This window comes from Pithys albifrons, chromosome 1 (assembly GCF_047495875.1).
Source record: "Pithys albifrons albifrons isolate INPA30051 chromosome 1, PitAlb_v1, whole genome shotgun sequence".
NCBI classification, from domain to species: domain Eukaryota; kingdom Metazoa; phylum Chordata; class Aves; order Passeriformes; family Thamnophilidae; genus Pithys; species Pithys albifrons.
The window spans coordinates 59294036-59318954 of record NC_092458.1 but is presented as its reverse complement, the minus strand read 5'-3'; the positions used below and the strand labels follow the sequence as shown (position 1 = coordinate 59318954).

At 41.8% G+C, this 24919-nt stretch overlaps 1 protein-coding gene across 7 annotated transcripts in view; it reads left to right on the top strand.

The window, feature by feature from the left end:
* CAB39L (calcium binding protein 39 like) overlaps window positions 1-24919 on the top strand; it is a 67001-nt gene that overhangs the window by 7889 nt on the left and 34193 nt on the right. For 2 of the 7 annotated variants that reach the window (XM_071570837.1, XM_071570846.1), the window contains 2 exons: window positions 11637-11862; window positions 21189-21337. In XM_071570837.1, the coding sequence (XP_071426938.1) occupies window positions 21236-21337 (102 nt within the window). In that variant the 5' untranslated portion in view covers window positions 11637-11862; window positions 21189-21235. Of the gene's footprint in view, window positions 1-11242; window positions 11417-11636; window positions 11863-12271; window positions 12351-21188; window positions 21338-24919 lie in introns of those variants that run through there. The other 5 variants (XM_071570873.1, XM_071570881.1, XM_071570854.1 and 2 more) reach the window with 4 other exon arrangements.

Below are 24919 nucleotides of genomic sequence, written 5' to 3'. Positions count from 1 at the left end.
TGCCTGATTACTCTCTCTGGAAAGAATTTTTTTCTGATCTCCAAGTTAAATTTCCCCTGGCAGAGCTTAAGCCCGTGCCCCCTTGTCCTATTGCTGAGTGCCTGGGAGAAGAGACCAACCCCCACCTGGCTATAACTTCCCTTCAGGTAGTTCTAGACAGTGATGAGGTCACCTCTGAGCCTCCTTTTCTCCAGACTAAACAACCCCAGCTCCCTCAGCCTCTCCCCATAGGGCTTGTGCTCCAGTCCCTTCACCAGCCTTGTTGCTCTTCTCTGGACCCGCTCCAGCACCTCAATATCCTTTCTGAACTGAGGGGCCCAGAACTGAACACAATACTCAAGGTGTGGCCTCACCAATGCAGAGTACAGGGGAAGGATCACTGCCCTGGTCCTGCTGGCCACGCTATTTTTGATACCGGACAGGATCCCATTGGCCTTCTTGGCCACCTGGGCACACTGTTGGCTCATGCTGAGCTTCCTGTCAATTAGTACCCCAAGGTCCCTTTCTGCCTGGCTGCTCTCCAGCCACTCTGTGCCCAGCCTGTAGCCCTGCATGGGGTTGTTGTGGCCAAAGTGCTCCCCTGCAATTCTTCTGTATTCCATGCTTTTGTCAGGGAAGAGAAGATGCTGGCACAGGATTTGCTGAGATATCCCCATGCTATTCTAGTTTCTTGGGCAGCACTGAAGAGCCAGGAAAACACACACAGAGATGTTACCCATTGTTTTTCCTCACTTGCTGGACTCCCTGTATGCTGTGGACTGAGTGTCTCCTCACCACAGTTTATAAGGTCTCATCAGAGTTCATAAGGTCATGGGAGAGGGCTCTGCTGCAAAACTACGTCATGTTCCTCTCTTTGAGGATGAAAACCGTGAGTGACTAAGCAAATCTCTTCTGTGTGTGTGATGTGCTTTTACATCACTAACACACTTACAGCATTTCCTGCAAAAGTCTCTCTCAAAGCTGGGGAAGGATAGGGATGTGAGAACACATGGCTGTCTAGAATGTGCAGAGCTGAATAGAAAAAAAATAATTAAGGAAAGAAAGGGTCCCATCTTGCTTTAGAAATGGCTCAAGGGCATCAGCCAATGTATAGAAATAAGTAATTTTTAAAAAAATTATTAAAGAGGGCTCTGGATTTTCTGTAGGATCTAGGGCTAATAGGGAGAAGGTCTAAAAACAGCAGGAGCAAAAAGAACAGTAACATATGTGTGATGACTGCACTAAAATTATCAACAATGTTGCTGAAAATACAGAACTGTTATGTACATCTGTAATGACAACGAAGCTGAATACTACAAATAATCATATAACTATGAACAAATCCATAATATTCCAGCAGTAAATAAAGACTGAAAGAAAGCTTTTGAAAATATGTGTTACAAATTTATGGAGCCTGAGGAACGTTTTTTTAATGTTTAATGTAAATCACAAAAATTTTAAGGATTGTCGTAAAGCAAATGCTGTTCAAGATGATTAATAGAAAATAGATATTATAAAATGCCTAGTATATTGGTTAGATGAAGGGTTTGATGTAGGGTGGCTAAGAAACTGACTCCTGAGAATATTACACTCAATGAAGAATCATTTAATTAATGTGTAATTTTTTGATGTTCAGTCATTGGATGTTTGCAAAAAAACCCAAACCATCCCCAAATGAACACACAGTTGGAAGAAAATGCACCGTCCTTTCTGACAGTTTTATCCAGGCCATGTAGAGTAGAAAATGACATTGATGGCATAGCCTCATGGATTTGATTGAATTGAAGAGCACATCAGCTCTTTTGAAAGATGGACTCAGAGCTTTGTGAAGTTAATCAGCATGGGAAAGGCTGGATGCACCTTAAAGATGAGCACCAATATGTGGAAAAACAGCACTGCAAAGGTGTTGAGTCTCATGGGCAACAGGCAGGGGGGAAGACACTCCCTGTAGATATATGGCAGTCAAGAGCTGAAAGTAATTGAATACACCGAAGGCAGAATGGGAGATTTCTTTTGCAACACTCTTGACTTAATTTCTGTGATACAATCAGGATTGATGAATTCAATTCAAGACATATTGTTAAATTGAAGTCAGTTCTGCTTGTAGGTGTTGGAAAACCATACTCTCTACAGTTAATGGATGTAGTGAGGAAGAAGTAAATTCCAAGTTTGTTGAAGTGATTTGATCATGTATCTATGCATGAACAAAATGGGGACCCTCCAAAATTTGTTTGCAAACATAAGAGTCACAGCAGCACGAAGCAGAAAGTAAAACAGAATAGGAACTTGCATAAAAGGGAAAAAAATCCATTTAAAATGTTAACTAGTTAACCAATGCACTGTCTTATAGCTGGACTTCACAGATTCTTCAGCACTTGAAAATAGTGTCAAGAACCAAGATCTTTTAAAAAGCTGCTCTTATTCAAGAAGCTGTTGAGCTCTGTAAGGTCTCATGTCTTCTGAGAACCAGAGTAATCTTTCACTTTTTTAAACTCCTTTATTGCTAGTAACAACATTCATTTATTGTTTTGAGAAGAGCAAAAGAATCTATTTCAAACTTTTAAAAATTAAAATAAGATCTTACTTCATAAGTCTATAGGAAGCATATAGAAGCTGTCTTAATTTTTGAAAAAAAAGCCAGTTCTGTGTAAATTGTCACAAATTCTTATTGCTTGTTACTTTTGAACTTCCTAACCATGTCCTCTCTGGGGGTTGTTTGTTTTTATTTTGACTTTGGTTTGGGGGAATTTGTTTGTGTTTTTTGTTTTGTTGTTTGTTTGTTTTTAATGGAAAAACATAAAGATAGGTAGTGTTGTTGTTGGGTTAGATGATGAGGTATTAAATAGCTCATCTTTGGTTACCTGGCTGCTATGCAGCTCTTTGGATACAGGCCTTTGTTGCTGAAATCTTTCAATGGGAGTTCTTGTGCTTGTGAAAGTAATTTCATCCCATGATGACAGCTAATAGAGAGCGTCTTGCTTATGGAAAGTTGAACTGATACAACTCTTTCTGGGTGACCTTCTCATGATATTCTGCCTGCTCTGAGAAAACAAGCCATTTCTTTGCACTGGTACTTGAAATGGGGAATGATGCCAGATATGTTTTGTGTCCTGATGAACACTACAGTTTTGAAAGAAACTGTTTTGAGACTTTTATCTCCCAATTCCACCATCAGGCCTACAGCTCTGCCTCAAATTCATGATCCTGAATGCCTACGTGTTAGAAAATATGTTCTGCAGCTGGTCAGACTCAGATACCATCTAACTAGATGCAAAGATACTAGATAACTTCTCATGTCTGGGATGATACAGTTTGAGACTCCTTTTTCATTGGGAGGAGTACACCTTACTCATTTTCAGTGCTAATGATGACTTTTTAATTGGACAGCAGCAGGTTTTTACCCTACAGAAATGTAGATTTTGATGGCAGATAAAGTTATTTTGTGAATGCATACTGCAGAAACACAGATACAGGAGAGAAATGATGAGTTGTTTCCATGGGAAGCGAACAGATGCATGAACAACAATTAACATGAGAAAACTCATTTCTTGAACACCTTCCAGAGGCTGTAACAAAGTTGGTGAGTATAGATCTGTGTGATGTGTAATAAAGGAGCTGTCAGATCTCATTGGGTAGAGGAGTGATGTTTGCCAAGAAGATTTCCATCAGTATATTTGACCTGATACAACCTATATATGTAGAGCTTGCCATTTGTGTTATGTGGTGAGTGATTTTCTTCCAGGTATCCAGAGCCTGTCAGGGCTTCACTGTTGAGGCTACCCAGGATTGGAGTTGAATCAAAGCACACCCAGGTGCCTCAGCTGTTCTCCCTCCAAACCAGAGATCATCCTGATGACAAGCACACTGCTGCTCTATGTTGGTCCTTGTTCAGGACAGACATCCTGCATTAAAAATTGCAGCATCCCTGTTGCCATTTAAGGACTTCAAGGCATGACCTTGGTTTTTTAATTAAAACAAAAGGAACTCAGACTCTAATTGGATACTTAGTAGTTGTATGTCTGACATAATAATTAATTTGTGATGTCAGTTGTTGGCCAACACAGATGGGGAGAACAGGGTATGGCTTTTTAGTGGTGTGGGAATGCATGTGGGTAGGTTTTCTCCACTGGGGATTAACAGTATTGGATTTCAGAGAATATCCTACAGGTTAATTGGCTCAATATAGTCAACTTTTCTCTAGGATGGACTACACAGCTCTTTAGGGAGCCACTGGAGGCTCTATCTTGGGTCCAGAAGAATTTGTGACTAAAATCTGTCATAGGCACTTTGTGACAATAGGGAGCATTCATCACTTAACAAGGTGATCACACTAAACTTTAATATGTTAAGATCCTTATTGTGGGACAAAAAAGTGCAAACACCCAGTGCTGCATCAACTGACCATGTATCTGTCATGTGAAGGCAAATACATTTGCAATCTGACATGTGATGAATATACTTAATTGTTTGGCAGGAGAAATGAGTTTGGGGTACTTGTGCAAAGGATGTCTCCATATGAAGCTTGAGCATGATGGATTCCCAAGGTTCCCTATCCTGATTCAATATGTTAAACTAATATTGTTGCAGAACAAAGCTGGTAAATAGCAAAATGTGAGAAGACCTGAGTTCTCTTTCTCCAAGGCAGCAGTGTTGACTGCTGGAGATTGTCAATGGCAACTTTAGGCAAGCCAGTTTTAGAGCAGTACTTGCCATTTTAATGAATAACAGAAATGTTTAGTTTCATTATTTCACACTCGGACAAAACCTGTAATTCTCCATCCGAAAGCACCATTTTAGACTTTTAGCTTAGTATTATTCTGGTTGTGGTTCAACTGTTTGGCTTTAGTAGGATTCTTAACCTGCATGAGAAAAGGCTCAGAAGTCTGTTCTGTCTGTGGGGGTGGTTTCTGGAGACGTGAATCACACAAACTGCAGGACCGTTATCCCAAGAAAAGGGCACAGAAAGCTGCGTGTTGCCTGTTATGTTTGTTTGTGTTCCATCACTGCAGTGTCAGAGCACCTTATGGTCTTGAATGCACTCATTTTCCCATGGGGCAACTAAAGTGGCTTTTCCAAGTTCGCATAGAAATGTATGACACAAGCAGGAGCTGACTCTTGTCTTCTTTGGTCTGAACTCATTTCTTCATTGGTATAACACCATTACCTCTGTGTGGGACTTTCCTGTAGGAGGCATTCCTTTGTCTGAGGCAACCATTTGAAAAATACCGTGGTTCTGTGGGTAAATCCTGGTTTTGCTGCCCTGGAGTAGTAACTGCCTGGAATGCAATAAATCGCTGGTGGTGCTGATGTCTTGTTTGATCCCTCATCTACAGAAAATAGCAGTCTCTGAGCTGTCTTGGCTGCTCAGTCTGGACAGTCAGAAGCAATCTTGAGCCATCTGTTGTATCTAAGTATTGCAGACCTGATTTCAGAGTCCTCCAAGAAGGGGAATAATGCTCTTTTGGGATGTTTAAAGCAAACAGGTGTGGAGCCACTTGTAGCTATTCAGCATGGTGGTTTTGGATGACACTTCAGGAAACCCCAAAGGTGCTAATTGCCAGAAGCAGAAGTAGAGTGGTCTTTCTGGTATATATTTTTCTGCTTCACACTTGATGTCAGCTGCTCTTGGAGACGGGATTTAATGGAGCTGTGTCTGCTCCAGAATGATGGTTCCTGTCTACTGACATTCTTTAACAGTACATTTTAGACTGGACATCTTTGGGCATTTGCTTGGTGCCACCTCAGTTTCCTCATACTAAATGGGGTGTTATAGTGAGTGTCTCACAGGAGCCTTTATCTTCTGTTTCAAAGTAAGCTTAATTTTGTTTGTTTGCAAGAGCATCTGATGAAAAATGCTTTAGCCTTCTGTAGTAGTGGCGAGTAGAGGAAAAGTCTTAATCCTGAACTGCCTTCCACCTTGTCAGAAGCAGAGCCACACGTGGTGGATAAAGAAATGATTGTCATCAAAAGGCCTAGTATTTTCACTGCACATCACCATTTGTGAGATGGATATGCAGTAATACAGCTTTCAGCTTCAAGCACTATTAGGAAGCTTGAAGTTCTGGTTAGGAATGCTCCATTGTCTTTTACCAGTAGGGAGGTTGCAGGGAACATATATAGGGGTTTTTGCATAACTGAGCATGTTGGAAGGGGATGTCTTAACATGGAGTACCTCATGCTGCCTAACATTAAGAAAAGTGCTTGCTGAGTTTATATGGAAACCAGCAACTAAATTCAGTATTTGCAAGAAGACTAAGCACTCTAACTATTGTTTAAATATTTTGGAAATGGGAGGTAATAGATAGATGCTCTTATACACTTGAAAAACTTTTTCAATTTAATGAAGAAAAATACTAGCAGTTACTCAAGGACACTAGACAGCGAGAGCTTATTTGGCCATGTATAACTTTTATTTGTTACTACCATAAATAATGTTTCATTTTTAGTGTGCTGTGATACAAAATGTAAGATTGGGCCTCTCATGGCACATGTGTGATGAGAGGCTAAAATTCAAGTCTTCAGCAAAGCTCTTTTTGTTGCTGCTCTTGCAATGAGCTTTCCTTTTTTCATTTCTAACTCTGTGAATGGACCTTAAACAAACAAACAAGGCCACTGAAGTGGTTGACTGTACAGAGCTGGGACAGAAGCAGTTTGGAGAGGTGAAGGCTGTAATTATATTAAAAATACCTGCTCAGCTCTTCAGAGAGTTACTGATTTTGAAGGACTAGTTTCTGTTCACGTATGTCTGCAGGAAAAAAGCATGATGTTGTCATGAGTTTACTGTTCCTCTGCTCATTAAAGCGGGAGTGCAGGTATGGTTTGTATCTGTGTTTTATGCTGGGACACAGTAGATAAGGGCACCATTAACATTTTATAAGGGACTCTTTAGAGCAGACATAAAATTTTAATATGTTATGTTTTTCAGCTGTTGGGCTCTACTAACCTTCTGTTTAGATGTCATTTCTTTGGGGGTGGGAATGTGCAAGGAAAGGGTTTCATTTCAGTTAACTTTCTCTAACGATGGGACTGATGGATGCCTTTAAAATTAGTAAAACTGTAAATATGCTGGCTTGTATATAAAGTATTAATATATAAAGACTTCTGGTATAAAGGCAGTGCTTGATTTCTGGAGTGATGTACACATGAATAACATGTTCAGTAAAAACTAATGAGCAGTTTATAAGAGTTACTGAAGATCTTAAAAAAAAACCCAAACCAACAAAACCCCCCATAATCTTGGCAAGTGTATTTGCATTAATTAACAGGAAGGAAAAGGCAGTATGTGCATAAAAGCGCTAGAGGGAGCCAGGAGGAAGAAGAGGGAAAAACCACTGAAGATGTTTGCATTTTTAGGAATATCTTATATAAAACATTCATTTAAATCCTTCTGCTTACTTCAGCTAAAATGCAGCTACAGGTCAGGCACTTCATCTTGCTGCATTCTGTTCTCCCACACTTCACTGAAGAAATTTCAGTTTTCTAGTCCTGAGAGAAGCCAGAAGCTTTGCTGCTTTTTAAATGGCCAGAAGGAAAACCACGGGGCCCCTCTGTAGATTGTACCCATTGTTTTGCTTATTTTGTATTTGAATGACAAGCCAAATGTTAATTTGCCTTTCGGTGCTGGTGGCTGTTTTGGGGGGACTGATACACAGACCCAGCTCTCAACTTGTGTCCCTCCAAGATTATATGGGGGAGCATGAGAGAAAGGGGGAGTGTTGGTGTATGTCCGTATTGGGGATCTATTAGATGAAGAGGAATTCATTTGCATTGTTTTGGAGTGGCCACATTGCTCTTGCATGGATCTGAGGAAAAGAAGTATCTGCAAACTTCTAGAATAACACAGAAGCACAAAGTTACTGAAAAGTCTCTCATGAGGTTTTAGAAGCATCGTTGGGCACACTTTTAATATTGCTGTGTTGTAAAGCTAAATGCGTCAAAGTGTCACAGCTTTACCATGTAGATTATATAAGTTATTTGTTTTTAGTTCCCCTCCACCCCAATAAGTTGCCATAATGTTGATATATTGGGATCTGTAAGAATAGGATGAAATGCTGTGGGGGATGTTCTTTAGTTTTCAGGTTTCAGAGGGTGGGGGAATCTTTTTAGTATTCTAAAGGTTCTCCTCTTGATATTCAGCATTACACAACTAAACCTGTTGCTGTGGAGAACTGAATTTTGATGGCCTGGGGCCTTGGCATTGAGCAATTTGGGGGGAAGGAAGGATGTTGTTATTACTATTAGAGGCTGCTTAGGGCTTTGGAATGCTGGAAGTAATCTCAGAGGAGGTAGGCAGACTGGAACTGGATGATTAAATGAGCAGAATTAATATATATACACTGTGTGTTTATCATCTGCTACTGTAATTTATTGCTACCACACTAATGGTTGAAGTTCCCTAATTTCTCTTTTCCACTTTAGAAACTAAATGGAAAGGGCAGGAATAATGGACCAGGGTTTTCTTCTTTTGGTCTTTATTAGATGGAATGATTTTTAAGTTACAAAAGCAAGGACAAATGTTTCTCAAAAATACTCTAACCATACCTTAGCCTGAGGACTCTGTTCACTTTAAAGGAAACAAATATAATGAAATTTAAATATGTGGAAGCTGGGGTCCTTTAACAGTGCAGATATTTTTTTTTCAATGTACTTTGAGACTATAAAGATTTGTTGTCTATTTATAAGTACATCATTCTAGATTTCAGATGGCTGAAAATTAAGAATTCAAGAAAACATATTTTTAGAAATATTTAATAACCTCTCAGCAACAAACACCCACACACACACCCCACACTCTCCCTCAGCAAACAGATAAGAGCACCAAGTAATTACGGCTTAATTCCTGTTGAATGGTTCAGGGCCTTTTCCTGTCATCTGCGAATTAACTCCACTTAAGATGAAGCAGAGTATTGGAATAGCAGAGAATCTTCCTTTTTCCCCCCTCTGCCCCTATAGCTACCCTGATTTCCACTGTTTCTTCTGCTGCAATGCAGATGGAGGCAGGTGAGTTTCCTGCTCTTCTCGTCTGTAGAGGGCTCCTGTTGAAGGCCATAAAATATTTCCTCGGGTAGAAGATGGGCAGAGTTGAACTGTAATTGAGTCCATATTCAATTTATTTCCCAGAAGCAGGAAAACAGGCATATTTAGTCTGAAACAGAGAACAGTAATTTTGTAGATAGATTTCTTTTGTTTCCAAAGGGCTGAGATACTCAGAACAGTCCATGAATCCTTCATGGAACTCAGTGATACACAGATTATCCCCAAGGGGGCCCCTTAGTGTGCAACTAAAACAACTTCTTGTGGTATTTCCAAATTTTTTTTGTGGTTATTCAACTGCAGAGTAGCACCCACCAAAGTTGAACTCCACGGGGCAGCAAAAGGGTATCTTTTTGAAGTGGTGGTGGATGGACAATGGAAAAGATATAATTTCCCATGGCAGGGTTAGAGGAAAAACAGGTAATCTCTTAAAAACACACAGTGGAAGTACTGGTGCACTTAGATATTGTGTTGCCTTAGCAAAGCTGGTACCTTCGGTAGTAGCCCAAGGGCAGAGTGTTTATCATTTGACTTTCACTGTAACGTTTACACAAAGGCTGTGGTATCTGATAAAAAAGGAAGGGCCAACCCCAGAGTGGGTGTAAGGTGCCACAAGGCACGTCACCCCTTCCCTCTCCCCACCCAGCTGGAGCGGAGCAGGGCACCCATGAAAAGATGCCCTGCACCAGTTTTGCTCCCCAAGTCTTTCATGTCATGAAACATTTGCCTGTGCAGGTTGTTCATGTGCCCACTAAGCTTTGTGGAAAAAGATACTGCTTAGAAGGGCAGCTCAGTCCTGTTCTGAGCTTTGGCATTCACAGCATCCCTTGCTGAGCTCTCTCCGGAGGTAGCCTGGGAGGAAACCTGCTCAGGGGTGGCTAATGTGAAGCCTTTGATTCAGTGCTGGAAGAATATTTCACCAGAGGTTTGGAGCCGAAATTGCCACTTGGTGTCACTTTTTGCTTTTCGGTGTGGTGGAAGCAGCACTAGTTAATGCCTGTTCCCAGTGCTGCTCAAGGCAGTCCAAAAACATAGGTCTGTGGTATCTCTTAGGTAAAGTATAAGCACAAATAGTGATGTGCTTTACAGATAAATTGGGAGCACAGATCTGCTGATCTGAGGTTGTCTTGGCACCTCCTGTGCAAATGCAGGAGCAAGTGCAGGGAGGGTAAGGGAGCAGGGGTGGCTTCTGTCTGCCTGAGCTAGGGAGGGACAGCAAGTTGCTCTTCAAAGTGAGGATTTGGGATACTCCTGCTTGCTTCAAGCTTAGGATGGCAAGCAAAGGGTCTTAGCCCTTTAAAATGTGCCTGTTTCATCTGTATTCCTCAGAAATGAGGTTTCTCATGCTTTTTTTGGCCGCCTTTAATGTAGGGCTGTGAATAGCTACTGCAGGTGAGCCCTAAATCAAGATCTGATGCAACTGTAGTGCTGGTATGCAGCAGGGGCTGAGAGCAGCTCCCCAGGCAAATGTAGCATACAGAATTATTTTTAATAATGTAGGACTTTGGCGAGGCTTTGCCTGAAGGAGGAAGGGATGGGAAGTGAAATCTCCCCCCTCGAGCTGGTGAGCTTGGCAGAAATACATGCTGGGCTCTCATCCCTGCTGGGACTCAGCCAAGATCCAGATGAGGATAGGTTTTAAATCCCACCTTGCAGTGCCCATAGTGCCTGGTAAAGCATCCTCCTTTCACTGCTCTCAAGGCCTGTAGACAGCTGGGAGCAGGGGGGGAAAGCACACATCATTCCCTTTGGGAATGTGTGGCACTTGTTGAGCAATAATTGCCGAGAGAGAAAAGTGAAGATAAAAAATTCCTTTAATTGCATTTTGCTGTATTTATGTGCTTGATAATAGTTAGTAATACTTATTTCAGAGTACTTCAATGTATGAATTTATCCTCATCCCATTAGCCTTTGAAAAAATACTTTGGGCTAATGTTTTTCTTCAGTGGGATTTAAATTTTGCTTAGAGTATACGGCAGGGTGGTTTTTTATCACCTCAAGTGTTATTGTGGAAAAGTATTCGGATCTTTGTGTTACGATATATAATCAGGCAGGAAGCAGCTTAACTTCAGGTTCTCTAGACGGGACTCTGCTGAAAGATGTGTGCCGGGAGCATGTCGATTTTATTAGCTTGTAACAACAATCCGCTGTTGGGCTCCCTTATTTGCATTCCTAGCAGGACGGCAAGGTGAATAATTTAATTCCAGCAGCCTCCACCACGTGATGGTGCGAGGACCCGTCAGCGATGCCTCCCCTGCACCGACAGACTTTGGAGGGAATGGAAACTTACAGAAGTGATGCGAAATCGTCGCATGTCCTCCCTTAACCCTGGAGAAATCTCTCGGCGGAGTGATCACTTCATCCTTTGCTTTTCCACGCGTTCCTCTGACGTGGAGTTTGGGGGGTGTGTGTGAGCCTGCGAGCAAGACGAGCGAGGGAGTGGGAAGCGGGAAGGCCAGTGGGGGAAAAACGCACACCCAGGCACAGAGCTCGTCGGAGCAGGAACAGCGAGGAGCCGGAGCGAGGCCCCGAGTGCAGTCGCAGGCAGCGGGGAGTGGAAATTTACAGCTGCTTGCGAGCGCCTGTGCATGTCCGAGTGATCCTTTCTGCTCACGCTTTTCCAGAGGCTGACGGTTTCTCGGCAGAAGAGCGGGAGGCCGAATAGCGGGATCCCCGGTCTGTCTCTGCCACGTGTCGGTAATCGGCGGGGGGGAATAAGGCGGAATTCAATGGAAGAGCAGTGAAGGCGGCTGCCGGCGGCGTGGGCTGCGGGGAGGCGGCAGAGCTGTCCTCAGCACCTGGCCATGGGGCTGCGCAGGGCTGCCTAGGAGCCCCCACCTTCCACTCACAGTAAGTGTCAGCCCAGGTGATGTCCGCTCAGCGTCGGAAAGTTATGGGATTTAATGAAACTTTATTTTTTCCAGGCGACACCCGCCTTTTCGCAATGAACTGCTTGCCCGCTTATTCTCGGTAGTTACGCTGGAAGCTTTTTATAGCTTTGTAAACTGTGTTACCAGGAGTGGCTCTTTAATGCAGGCAATCCTAAACAATACTCCTCCTGTTACATAAGGCGCTGGCTCTGCGACCCAGCACTCCGTGTCCATGGAATATCTCTGGAAATGGCTTTATTTACAGTGTGGTTTCCAAAAATAAAATATCTGCAATATATCATTTCTCTTGCTGCTCTCCGCTGACTGCCTGCAGCTGCGGACCGGCTCTTGAGATGCGGAGGAATGGGAGCGTGGCCACTTGCATAAGACGGGGGAACAGAGATGAAGGAAAGATGAGCGTGCGTGTGAACTGCCAGGAGAGACGGCGTATGCAAATTAACCATCTCGGTATTTACAGTCCGTAGGTCTCGTCCACCGGAAATGCTAATTCTGCGCAGTGGGCTATTCGTGAAGTCTTTATCAGGCAAAACTTCACTGAGCTTAAGGGAAGTTACTTTATTTTTCAGAGGAAAGGCTCTTCCCTGGGTAATATTAGTAGTGAAGTGAAATTACTACCATAGAAAATTATTTTAATGTGTTATGAAGCTATTGAAAGTAATACAGAGGACTTGCTAGGAACATGGTCAAGCGAATGCTGTGTAGAGAGGTAATTTTACTAATAGTGGGCAAAAAGCAAAACTAGTGTTCACGTTCCTCACTAATGAGATTAGAGGAAGTCCTATTCCCTCTTGGCTGCTGCCTGTGTTATTTAAATTATGTTACCAGTTTCCTGTATTTCTACAGTTATTATTCCTACTAGAAATGAATATTTAACTTGGTTTTCCTTCTACTTAAGTAAATGAAAAGCTGTTAAGGGCTTTTCTCTTAGAATTTTGTGTACTTCAGAGACATTAGAGACCTCTTTCTGCATATTTGAGCTTGTGGGTGTTTTGCTGTGGACTGCAGTTAGGCATGGAATTGCATCCTTAATTTTCTGGGTTTGAAAGACCTCTGTGGTGACAAGTGGAAATTGGGTTCCCAAATATTCTTGACTCATCAATCCCTCAAATTTGGTGGCTGTCAAATCACTGGTTTCCTGTCTTTCTGATTTTATTGAACATAGAGTAATAACCTACTATTTCTTGCCAGATTCATTAGCATGATTGGGAGAACCTCTGTAATCCTGTGATACAGAGATAATTGATGCTGGTGCCACAGGTTGCCCCTTCTGCATGGGTTTAGGATCAGAATGTTACCTGGCATTGCAGTGAGCAAATTTTGTTTTGTAATAAATATTATAATAACAGTAGGTGTGGTAGCACAGGATTTTCAATTAAAAACACACTAGGTTGCAAAGTCAAACACCCAAAATCATAGAATTATAGAATCGATTGGGTTGGAAAAGACCTCTTGAGATCATCAAGTCCAACCCTTGGTCCAACTCCAGTCCATTTACCAGATCATGGCACTCAGTGCCACGTCCAATCTCAGTTTAAAAACCTCCAGGGATGGTGAATTCCTAACTTCAGTTCTGGTGTTTGTCTGCACCAGTGTAGTCTCTACACCCTACTCAGGGTGAATTTAGATGAGGTATTAAGAAGAATTTTTTTACGATGAGGGTGGTGAGACACTGGCACAGGGTGCCTAGGGAAGTTGTGGGTGCCTCATCTCTGGCAGGATTCAAAGCCAGGCAACCTGGTCTACTGGAAGGTGTCTGTGCCTGTGGCAGAGGGGCTGGAACTAAATGATTTTTAAGGTTCCTTTTAACCCAAGCCATTCTATGACTGGTATCTTGTTTGTATTATCACACATTTACAGCCTCTTTTTGATCATTGCTGCCTCATTCTGCGTTTGGTTGCTGAACACCTGAGCTGTAGCATTTGCTCTAGCACATCTCTCTCTGTACCTTTGTTCCATGCCTTTCTTGCCCTCTTGTGCTAGTACTGTGGGCAGAGCCGGACTGGTAACCTGTGTGACATTCTTTTCCCCCACCAAGCTATTTTTTGTTAACCTGGGTTGCTTCCCCTGACCTGGCTTACCACATAGTCCTGAAAACATCTGTATTGCTCCAACAGAGTCTGTATGGATATGATTACATGTGGAGCAGGGTGTCACCATCATGGAACAGAGCATTTGTTAACCTGTTGCCTCAGTGACCAGATTGCTATTTGGCATTTTGTTTTATCCCCTGTGTTTGCTGACAGACTACATAAGTTTTTTGTTTTTTATTAAATAGGCATTCAAGCACACAATTACAAAGAGAATAAATAATTTTTTGAGTGCTTCCATAGAGCTGCACCACAGCACTTGAGTGGAGCATCACCATGAGTGCCTTCAGTTTCTTAACAGTATTAAACAACTGTGTGATATTATTATTCTCATTCTGTGGAGGTGATCAGATTAAGGGCAGAGCTGTCTACTTCTTTTCCATGTCTGCTCTTGAGCATACTTGCCAGCTGCTAAGAAAGACATTGCAGTGATGGTGGGCATTATTGCAACGTTTTGTGGGTTCAGGTGAAGTTTCAGCCAATATTCACCTTCATTCCAGGTAGTGCAACAAGTAGCCAACAGCAAAGCTTATGATGAGTAAATTCCTGAGTTTCTGTAATAATTTGTTGCCAGGCAGGGTTGTTGTTCATAAAACTGTCTTCTCTTCTGTTAATCTTTTGTCTCATTTGCAATGTACCTTCCAAAATCTGCAGCTCACTGAGGATTTGCAGAGAAGTTATTTCTTGTGTGGCCCTGGTTCCTTCTGCATATCACATAAAAATGTGGACCATGTGAGGGGATTGCACTGGGGAGAACCAATCATACATGGGGGCTTCTATCACCCGGTTTGAGTACATTGTTCTGTAATTGCAACAACTTTCCCACATATGGCAGGAAGGAGAAATAAGAAGGGGTTAAAGTGCCTCTTGGGGCGGTCCCGTGGTGTAAAGAAGAGCACTCTGGACTCTGAATCCCAAGGCCCTGAGTTCCAGTCTCAGTGGGACCGTCCCCTGGCAGTTCAATGCCTCCCTGCCATCCCATCCCGTCACATCTCAGATGCTCAGCAGGGTCAGCCCCGGTTAGTACCGGGTGCTGTGACAGTCCCGAGGACTTCACTGTCACTGTCCAAGCTCGCTCGGCCGTGGCAGATGGACCTCAGGACTTAAACGGTGGGGCCAGTTCTGTGCACGCTGTGCCTCACCTAAAAAATCCACTGCGCAGGCTGGAAGGGCACACCCACGTGGGGAGAGCCCTGCCCAAATCTGCGTTTGTGATGTCTGGCCATACATACATACAAAGTGCCTCCTTCAATATGTAGAAACTGACCTGAACAAAATGATGAAGAAAATGTACTTACGCATATATACAAGTCTTAGGCACTCTGCAGTGAATGAAAAATGAAGGTATTTTCTTCCGTTCAAGAAACTCTCACAGATACGAGTTACTGAAATGTTTTGATCCTGATCAGTAAGTTGATGAAGGTTTGCAGCTAAGACAAGACAAATGTTTGATACTTGATGGGAAGGAAATTTTTTTTAGTTTGTTTATTTTTGAAGACCAAATTGCTTGTGTGGAGGAGCATTTGCAAAGAGTGCATGGATGGGCTCATATTCTCTCTCCCATTCTTGCCTTTATGGGGAGGAAGAAGCATTTGATATGGGGCTGCTATACTGAGTCACTTCATAGTGGAATGGGCTGTTTAGTGGAGTGATGTTGCTGTGTGTGTTTATCCTTTGTCGTGCTTACAAGTTCAGCTGCACTATAATCTTTGGAGGAAGTATATGACTAAAACCAAAGAAACTGGGGAAAGTGCCTATGAACCAGAACTGGATCTCTTTCTGTGCTTTATAGCTGTATTAAATTTATTTTTTTAGTACATTCTCATTATGAGCAGATAAACCGGCAGAAGAGATACTTGAAAGCATAGACTTTGTTGTTAGATTATCTACGTTGCATTCTTAACACCAACACTGACTTTTTTTTTCGGTGGCCTTGGGTAAGTTTTCTAGTCTTTCTGTGCTTCAGCTTCTCCATTTGCAGAGGGAGCAGAGTAAAAGCAGGTATATAGGTTTTTTGAAATCTTGACTAAATGTTTGTAGAGTTGGAGGCCTCTGAGGGAAGGCCCTGAGTATGGAGGCATGTTATGTTACCTCTGACAGGCTACTGAATACCCTAATGCTCATGTCTTGTCCAGCACATCCATCTTGAGGTTCAATTCACTGCTTTATTCTGTGTGATTCCTGCCTCCCCTTTTTTTTCTGCCTCAAACAGAAACACCCAGACATTTATAAAGTGGTGTTTTAATATTTATTTTTGTTGTTTCTTGACTTACCTAAGATAAAATCAGTGCCATTTTTTTGCTCTCAAACACACACACAGAACGACATTCCCTGAAAGTGTTTTTGTAAAAGTAGGGTTCCTGAAATGTACTGGATGCTCCAGTTCACGCTGATGTCCTGTTCACGCTGATGGCCACAGCAGGCTTTGGAAACCACTGTTTCTCTTACAATGCTGCTGAAACATTTTCCTCATGACTGAGAGAGACAACCTCTGAGGCCAGGAGAGTTGGTCCAGTGAGATACAGCTGTTTCCTTTGGTCTTGTAAGCTCCTCCCAAGAGCACCAGTGAAGTAACATCATCAGAACTAAATGTTTCAGAAGTTGGCTGGTCCCCCGTTATGAATTCTGGAGTGTCCACAATCTGTTTCTGATGCTATAAAAACTTATGTTGAGTAACAATTAGATGGAAAAAGTTTTCCTAGAAAGTAGGAAAGAAAGGGGCTCATTCAGCCCTGTCCCTTGCTGCCAGACAGCAGTGTCAAAAATCCATGAACAGATGCTCTGTAGTGTGCCTGGGAGAGTAGGTGATTTCAAAACCTCACAGCTCCAGTGGGTGGAAACCTTTACATTTTTAGCTGAAGTTTATTCATCAGCAGTTTATAGCCATTCGCTTCTGCATAGGTGAAGTGTTACTGTTACTTGAGCTAAAATAACTTCTTTGGCTTCCCTGTTAACCTCCTAGACATGCTGGTCTTCCCGTTTTTCTGGCCAGCCTAGGGTCCTTCTCTCCACCCACTCTAATCTCTGTTGATTTTACTTGACTGTGGGTGTTCAGGATCGTGTACAATGTTCTGTACAAAGTTCTGTCAAGTCTTTGTATAGAGACATAAATACCTTTGTACTTCTACGGACAATTACTTTTGTAATTCATCACAGATTTGTGTCTGTCTGTCTCCTGTCTGTAAAATATGTGTGTATTTGTACATGTCACCAGCTGCCTGCTTTTGTCATTTCTCATAGTAAGTCCTCAGCTTGAAGCAGATAATCATAGAATGGTTTGGTTTGGAAGGGACCTTTAAAAGTCATCTAGTCCAGTTCCACCTGCCATGGGTGAGGATGTCTTCAGCTAGATCAGGTTGCTCAGAGCCCCATCCAGTCTAATCTGGAATGTTTCCAGGTATTTGGAGCATCTACAAACTCCATTTCTTCTACCATTCGGCATTATCTGATACTTTCTACTCATTACTTTTATGCCATTTTTATCTCAGCTCTTGGCACAATCCAGTTTCCCAGGTAATGATATTCCAGTCCTCTTTATGTGTTGGTAATATCTTTCTGTTTTGAATCTCCATAATTTTTGTGTAGGCTCTTAATTCCTATGCCTCTTTAAGTACAATCCTGTCCTCAAATTGCTCTTAACCTTCTCAGTCAGATGAATGATAATTTTCTTTCAAGTAGTTTATTTTCAACTATATTAAAATTTAGGTGTTTCCATGTTAGATACATGGATTCTATACATGTGTCTCCTCTGTTTAAAAATATATTCATAAGGGATTGTAGTACGAGCTACCTTTGCTAAGCCTGTGTTACATTCTTTTCAATTGTTATTCAGCTTTGGTTTGGAGTTATTTTTAGACTAGTTTCTTGAGAAAATCAAGCTTATGTGGTCACACTGTCCATCTCTCATCCTAATTCCCTTCCCATGGTAACTTTTGGACTTACTGTCAAATTTCAAGCAACTTTAACAGAGAGCTGATGCCTGGAAAATACAAAGTTCCTAAAAATGGACTAAAATAAGTGGTGAAAAGAACAGGGCCTTTAAACCAAATTAGTGCCTCTACCAAAGAGAAAACCTTCCAAGTAAGAGCTTAGAGAGCAGACAGCTGATTCAAGGAGGAGGACAAGATATGAATGCCCAGCTGTGTTAAGAGCTTTTAGCAAGAGCTCCTGCTTTCTTTGATGGTGGAGAATCCAATCATGAGGAGCAGATCTGGAGGAGAGGAGTCCCTGTTTTGCCACATGCCTTGTAGAATAGCCAGCTATAAGACTAAGGGGTACAACTCCCAAATCTCATTGAAGTGACTTTACCCCTATTTGCTTCCACTTGTAATTGGGATTAGCGTGTCCCCCCCTAGAAGATTCTTCCATGGAGAATCAGAAGGGACCATTATCTGCAGGTGCCAGTATGTATTTTCTGAAGTGATGGATCATCTTTTGCCAGGTGCTGATGGGTTAAAAACTGTAATCTGAGAAGGGGTAAGCACAAAAACTTATTTGATGCACATCTGGGCTTCTTCCCCCTTTTCTCTGCCTCCCTCCACTGGCATATAGCAGAGACTTTGTATGTAAGACTAATAAGTGAAGTTATGCAGAGATTTGGGTCTGTTCAGTGGAGCAATGAACTAAACAGTTTCTTTAGGCCCTTCCTGCCCTGTTATTGGTGATTTTGCTGTTATAATTAGGGTAATGGTAGGGCATGAAGTGAAGAGAAATGTATTTTATCACTGCACAGTGCTGTGGGGACTTGGTGACAAGACTGGAACTACATACGGGCAAAGTGCTAGTCTGGCTGTTGGAGTTTTATGACAAAATTAATGTTTATTTTAAATACAAACACCCTACTCTAGACAGTTTTGAAAGTTACTCTTTGGGAGGAAAATGTGTTTATAGTCAACATTTCAGTAAGAAATGTGAAGTTGAGTTTTTAAAAATCTCAGAACCTCTAGCTCAGTAGTACTTCAATTTAAAAATCAAATTATCTCCCGCTCTGCTTTTCTTTGTATGTAATCTTCTGAAAGAGAAAGATGAAGGGAAGACTTCAGCATTCTGAATATACATACCCTAACCTAGCTGAAAATACTTATGTACTGAAATACATCTTGCCGTTTAAGCTCCTGCTTTCAGACTCTCTTGCATCATACCATCCTCATGCTCTGTCTTCATGAATAATAAAAACATACAGAATCAGGTCCTTCACAAAGTGTGTTGTGAGTTATTAATCTTCGGTTTGCTGTGCATGTGGGATTAGAGAGCACTTGGTGTTTGCCAGCAGCATTTAAACAACTTCATCGTGTAATACTGGCACCCCAGTCTTTTCCAGTGCTTGTATGTAGCTGAATGTGCCCAAAAGAGTGAGTTGCTGCTGTACCCAGTCTTTACTCTTGCACTTTGTCAGGTTGAGGTGAGACTTTGCTCTGTTGCAAGTGGGCCAGTGCTGTCAAATCTTGCAGTTGGGAACAAGACTGCAGTTGAGAACTTAGCTAAGGAGTGAAGGGTATGTAGCCAAAACTGCAGAAATAAAAATGAGTTTGAACTTGACCGTGAGGAGCTTGAAAATGGAAAGCTGAAAGTGGTGAGATTTCAGACACTGAATGTGAAAATATCCCTGTAGAACTGACCTGTAAACAAATGAGAAGCTATAAACAAACTCACCTGCTCTGGACACTATAAAAGAAATTTTGGGTTGAGTAAGACGCTTAAAATATTTCCTCTGTGTCATATAAACTGTGAAGACAATCTGCAAAAAGGTCTTGAAATGTTTCAGTAGGATGTTAGGACAGAGTCTGTATAGCCTGTACTTGGTTGTTTTATATGATTGCTATTTATGGTTGCAATAGAATGTATGTCTAATCTGGGTATCAATTCCATAGGATATTTGGGGATTAGTAACACATGGATGTATGGCACAAATGGCATAGTATTTCCTGAGGGACTCTGTAGCGTGTCAGTGATAACAATGAAGCATGAGAGGAGTGGATTCTTTGGGACCACTGGGTTTTCTTCTTCATGCTGTGTGTATCGTGTTCATTTAATTCTCTCTTTTAAAACCTCTTGTATAAAGCTTTTTTTAAATTGTAAATGTTGAAGAACAATGAAATTGAAGGGATTTGTGTATGTATTTATATTTTCACAACTGATTTTGCAATGTGTGTGTGGAGGGATTGTGATGGTTTTCTTTTATGGTGGAAGGAGTTGGAAGTTTGAGGTTGTTTTTGCTTTTGCCTTTTTTTTTAATTTATTTTTACCTCTTTTTCATTATTGTGCCAACTGGAATGCAGTCCAGAATGATTCTCTTCCTGGAAAGTGGTATGGCTTTACCCAGAGTTTATCTGTAGTCAGTCGCTGACTTCTGTAGATCCTTTATTGGACCCTCAGCAAAACTCATAAGAATTCACAACTTAATGCTTTGTAGGATGAGAAACCAAGTTACTCAGTTTCTTTCAAATATAAATACAGTGATGTGGTATTTGCCTTTCTAACCATACAGAGAAAGAATTTTTTAAATTAAACAAACAATCCATTTTCATTAAAATGCTCAGTCTTTCATCTAAATGTCATGAAAACATTTGTGTTCGTATTTGGACCTGATCCTCCCTTCCTTATTTAATTCAGGCAATGTTTTACACAAATGAGATCTGACCCACAGATTCTTGAAGTCTGTCAGACTGGGGGGATAGCTAAAACTGCTTCCTGCCGAGAAGGTTTGGGCTGAGAAAGAAAAGCAGCTGAAGGAGGAGAGGTGGCAGGGGAGCTGGGACCTTAACTTGCAGCGCTCTAAACAAAGGGTGCTTTTGGTGTGCTGGCCTTTACAGTTGCTTATCTGCATCATGATGGAGCCAGCGTGGTCTGACAGAAAGCTTTATGAGAAATCTGTGGGGCCTGCCAGATATGCAGTGTTCAAAATGTGCTGGTCATAGGCACAGACTTGCTAGAGTGCTGCTCTGTAGGTCAGGTCTTCGGGAGGTGTCCAGCTCATGTGCAGGTGCTGAGTAATTGCTTTCCACGTGCCAGTGGTGGCTTGGAAATCCTGGATGAACTTGCAGTAACTGTACATGAGAACTTTTACTGCTCCACTGAGCAGCTGAAGCAAAATGGAGTGCCTGAGGCATAACTTTTCTGGTTCATAATGTCTTTGTGTGTTTTTATTCCATTTTTGTATAAACCTTAAAAACTGTTTTTATTTCTTGTTTGATTTAAGGCAATCCTCTTCTATCCTGAAGGAAGAAATCCAGGTGAAGAAAGACCATGCCTTTGTTTAGTAAATCGCACAAAAACCCTGCCGAGATTGTGAAAGTTCTGAAAGAAAACATGGCCATCTTGGAAAAACAAGAAAAAAAGACTGACAAGGTATGAGATAATGTTGTAGAAGACCAATAAGGTTTTATGCTGAGGGATTGGTAGAATAAAAAGAACAAAATTGTGTTTGCTCACTGCCCTGATTCTGCTAAGTGCTATACTATTGCTGTAGTAGAAGTATATAATTTTAATTAACAGTGGACTAATTTTAGGTTAAAACTGAATGTCAGTGGAAATAAAAATAGCTGATAAGTGGCCTTAATACAGTTTTCATGGAGCTGATGTTGGCACATGTGCATGTTGTGCTTCCCCCACCTTGTGCAGGAGCCTATATTAAAACAAACCCAACCCAAAAGGTAGGCATGGAGCCCTTCGTGCCCTTAGTGAAATCCTCTTGAAACTTTTTGGTTCAAAGCCAGTAGCTCAGAGTGTGTTAATTACGTAAGATTGATCACATGGAGTTCTGGGAGGCCTCTGGTATTTGATGTCTCATGCTGAAATACCTTCAGTTAATTGAAAAGCACTGAGAGAATTTGACTCTGAAGTAAAACATAAAATAAGTAACTAAATAAACCAACAGAATCAGAATTCATCTGCTGGAGCCTGATTAAAGAAGACATTCAAAGCAGAAGTTCTAGACTCAGTTTTCTTTTCAATTTACTTTGCAGCATCGCTCCTGTAGGTTGTGGTTTTGAGAGTTTTTGGCTTTAAGGTTGTTTATTTATTTGGGTGTCAGGGACAAAGGAGGAGAAATTCAGCTGTCTTAGAAAATAGAATACTTGATGTAAACTTTTCATAAAAGTCAGAACAGCTGGTGTGTGTTCTCCTCACAGAACAAATGATACAGGAGTGTTTTCTTGGTGTATTAGAATGGAAACAACTCTTGAACTTAATGATGCTTATTTTACAGAAGGAGGTCGTTTTTCATTTATTTTGATGCACTTCATTGCTACGGGGTAGAGGCTGTTCCTGGGGTAAATGAGGTGGTCAGGGGAGGGGAGGGAGTGGGACAAGGCAGTCCCTTCAGCAGCATGGCAGGAGGTGAAGAAACCAGCCTTTTTTTGTGGGTATATGCTTTGCATGGCTTGTTGACTCAGGACTTTGTGCTGTGATGTAGAGGAAGCACATAGGGCCTCGCTCCTTTCAGAAGGAAAGAGGTGAGACTCCTTGGTAATGCTGCCTTTCATCCCTGACATCTGCTCCCGTCAGATCTCGGAAGCTAAGCAGGGTCAGCCCCGGATTAGTACTTGGATGGGAGACCTCCTGGGAAATGCCGGGTGCTGTAGGTTCTAGTCCTGAGGACTTCACTGGCACCGTCCAAGCTCGCTCAGCCATGGCAGATGAACCTCAGGACTTAAAGGGTGGGGCCAGTTCTGCGCACGCTGAGCCTCACCTAAAATCCACTGCGCAGGCTGGAAGGGCACACCCACGTGGGGACAGCCCTTCCCAAATCTTCGTTCACGAAGTTTGGCCATACATACAAACATGCACCGAAATGTCCTGAAATAAATACCTATTGAAGAAAATAGCCAGATTTATTCTCCTGAGTTTAGGGAAGTAAATCATAAGGAATATCTTTAGTACTGTTACGATGATAAACTTTTAAAAGTGTCAGGAAAAATAGCTCTTGCAAAAGTAGTTACCCCAGTCACACCTGCTACTATCCATTCAGCTTTGTGGACTTAGTAATACTGTTTTTAAGTGTTGCTGAAGTTTGAATTGGATAAGAGGTGATGGAGATACTTTCTGTGGCACACAGGTTCTTAAAAGTTACTCAGCAATACAATAAGTAACATCTTGTCATGAGTAAGATTAGAGACATTTAACTGAAAACAAAGCACAATGCTCTGTGCTCTTCCAAACCTGGGAAAATTTTTGAATTTTTTTTTATTTCCATTGGGAAGAAATATGTCAGTCTTTCGTGAAGAAGTCCAGAGGTCCGGCTCCTGAAGAGTCAGAGAGCCTGGATGTTTCAGAGTTGGTTTTGGACCTGTGGCCCTGTGAATAGAGAAGTTTGGCAATCAGGGCTGTCCAGTTTTTCAGGTTTCTGGCTCCTTGTCTGCTGTGAGACCTAGAGGGGTACTGCTGTGCCTCACCATAAAACCAAGGTTCCCAGAACTTCTAGGGTACAACTCCAGAGCACCTCTGATTTTGCATGCAGAATAGTTTCAAACTAGGACTGCTTCAGATGCTTAAACACCAAGATTTATCCTATAACAATTGAGTTGTTACGGTAGTACAGCCAATATGGTGTGTGGGTTGAGACAGCTAAAAGCTGTTAATACAGCTGGAATTGGCAGGGAGGTTTGGCAAAGCCTGAATTAACTGCAGGGGGAGCAGAGTACCTCCTTGTTTTCTTTCCCAGTTGAGAAGTCCTAAGTATGAGGTGAAGCTGCCTGGGCAGCAGGGAGCACACAAGGTCAGGCAGAGAGAGGTTTGACACTTCTAGCACAGCTTTGTGCAACTGTCAGCAGGAACCATCTGGGTTTTGGAGGGGATGTTTTTAAATAATACAGAAGTACTGGAGTGAACTTTACAGCAGAGCAGTTAAGACTTCAGGGTAATGGGAAGAGGGTGGAGGACACAGCTTGATAGACACGATCAAGAGAAGATAGCATAGAAAAGCCACTTCTAAGTATGAAGGAAATTATCACTTCTGAGACGTCTCCATGTACACACATAATACAGAAAAGTTTGTGCTCTTTCTTGATGATGCTTTTTGTTAGTCATAGAGTAGTACCCAGACTAACTAATGTTGACTGCGCTAGCATCTGTCTTCAGGCAACCAGCAGTAGGACAAGAGGGCAGGGGCTTAAGCTCTGCCAGGGGAGGTTTAGGTTGGATATCAGGAAGAAGTTCTTTACAGAGAGAGTGATCAGGCATTGGAATGGCCTGCTCAGAGAGGTGGTGGATTCACTGACCCTGGAGGTTTTCAAGGTGAGACTGGACGTGGCACTGAGTGCCATGATCTAGTATTCAAAGTGGGGTTGGATTAAGAGTTGGACTTGATGATCGTGGAGGTCTCTTCCAACCCAACTGATTCTATGATTCTTATATAAGGATTGAATTTGACCCAGTTTTTTTCATGTGTCTTATTTTTTTAAAACTATTAATGTGCGTAGCATTGCCATAATGCTTCTTTAATGCTTTTTAAACACTCTCGACTGAAAAATAGGAATAGTTTGAATTTTTGGTTCTTACTTTTATTTTGTGTGGGTTTTTTTTTGTTTTGTTTGCTTACATGGGTGTATGTGTGATGAAAGCTTTGCCATTTTCTCAGCTACATTCTGATGGTTGATAGACCACAGGTTGAGAAGTGCCAGCACATGCGGCTCATTTTCCTCTGAAGTTCTCTTTCTAATACCTTGTTTTTGTGATATTAAAAATTAATGTCTCTTTTAAAGAGGGGATTGTAGCACTGACAAATCTAATGTAACAATTGGGAGATCCAGTAGGGTAAGACAGGGCTGGAAAAGTGGACTAAAGCCTTTTTTATCAACCAGTCTCCTCTCTTCCAACTCCTGAAATAAAATAAGGTGTTCTTGGAGCATGTACAATTGCTGACATCGTGTTCAGGCTTTGATGTGGTGAAGAACAATTAATTAAGTTTTATTACAGAATTCTGTACATGTC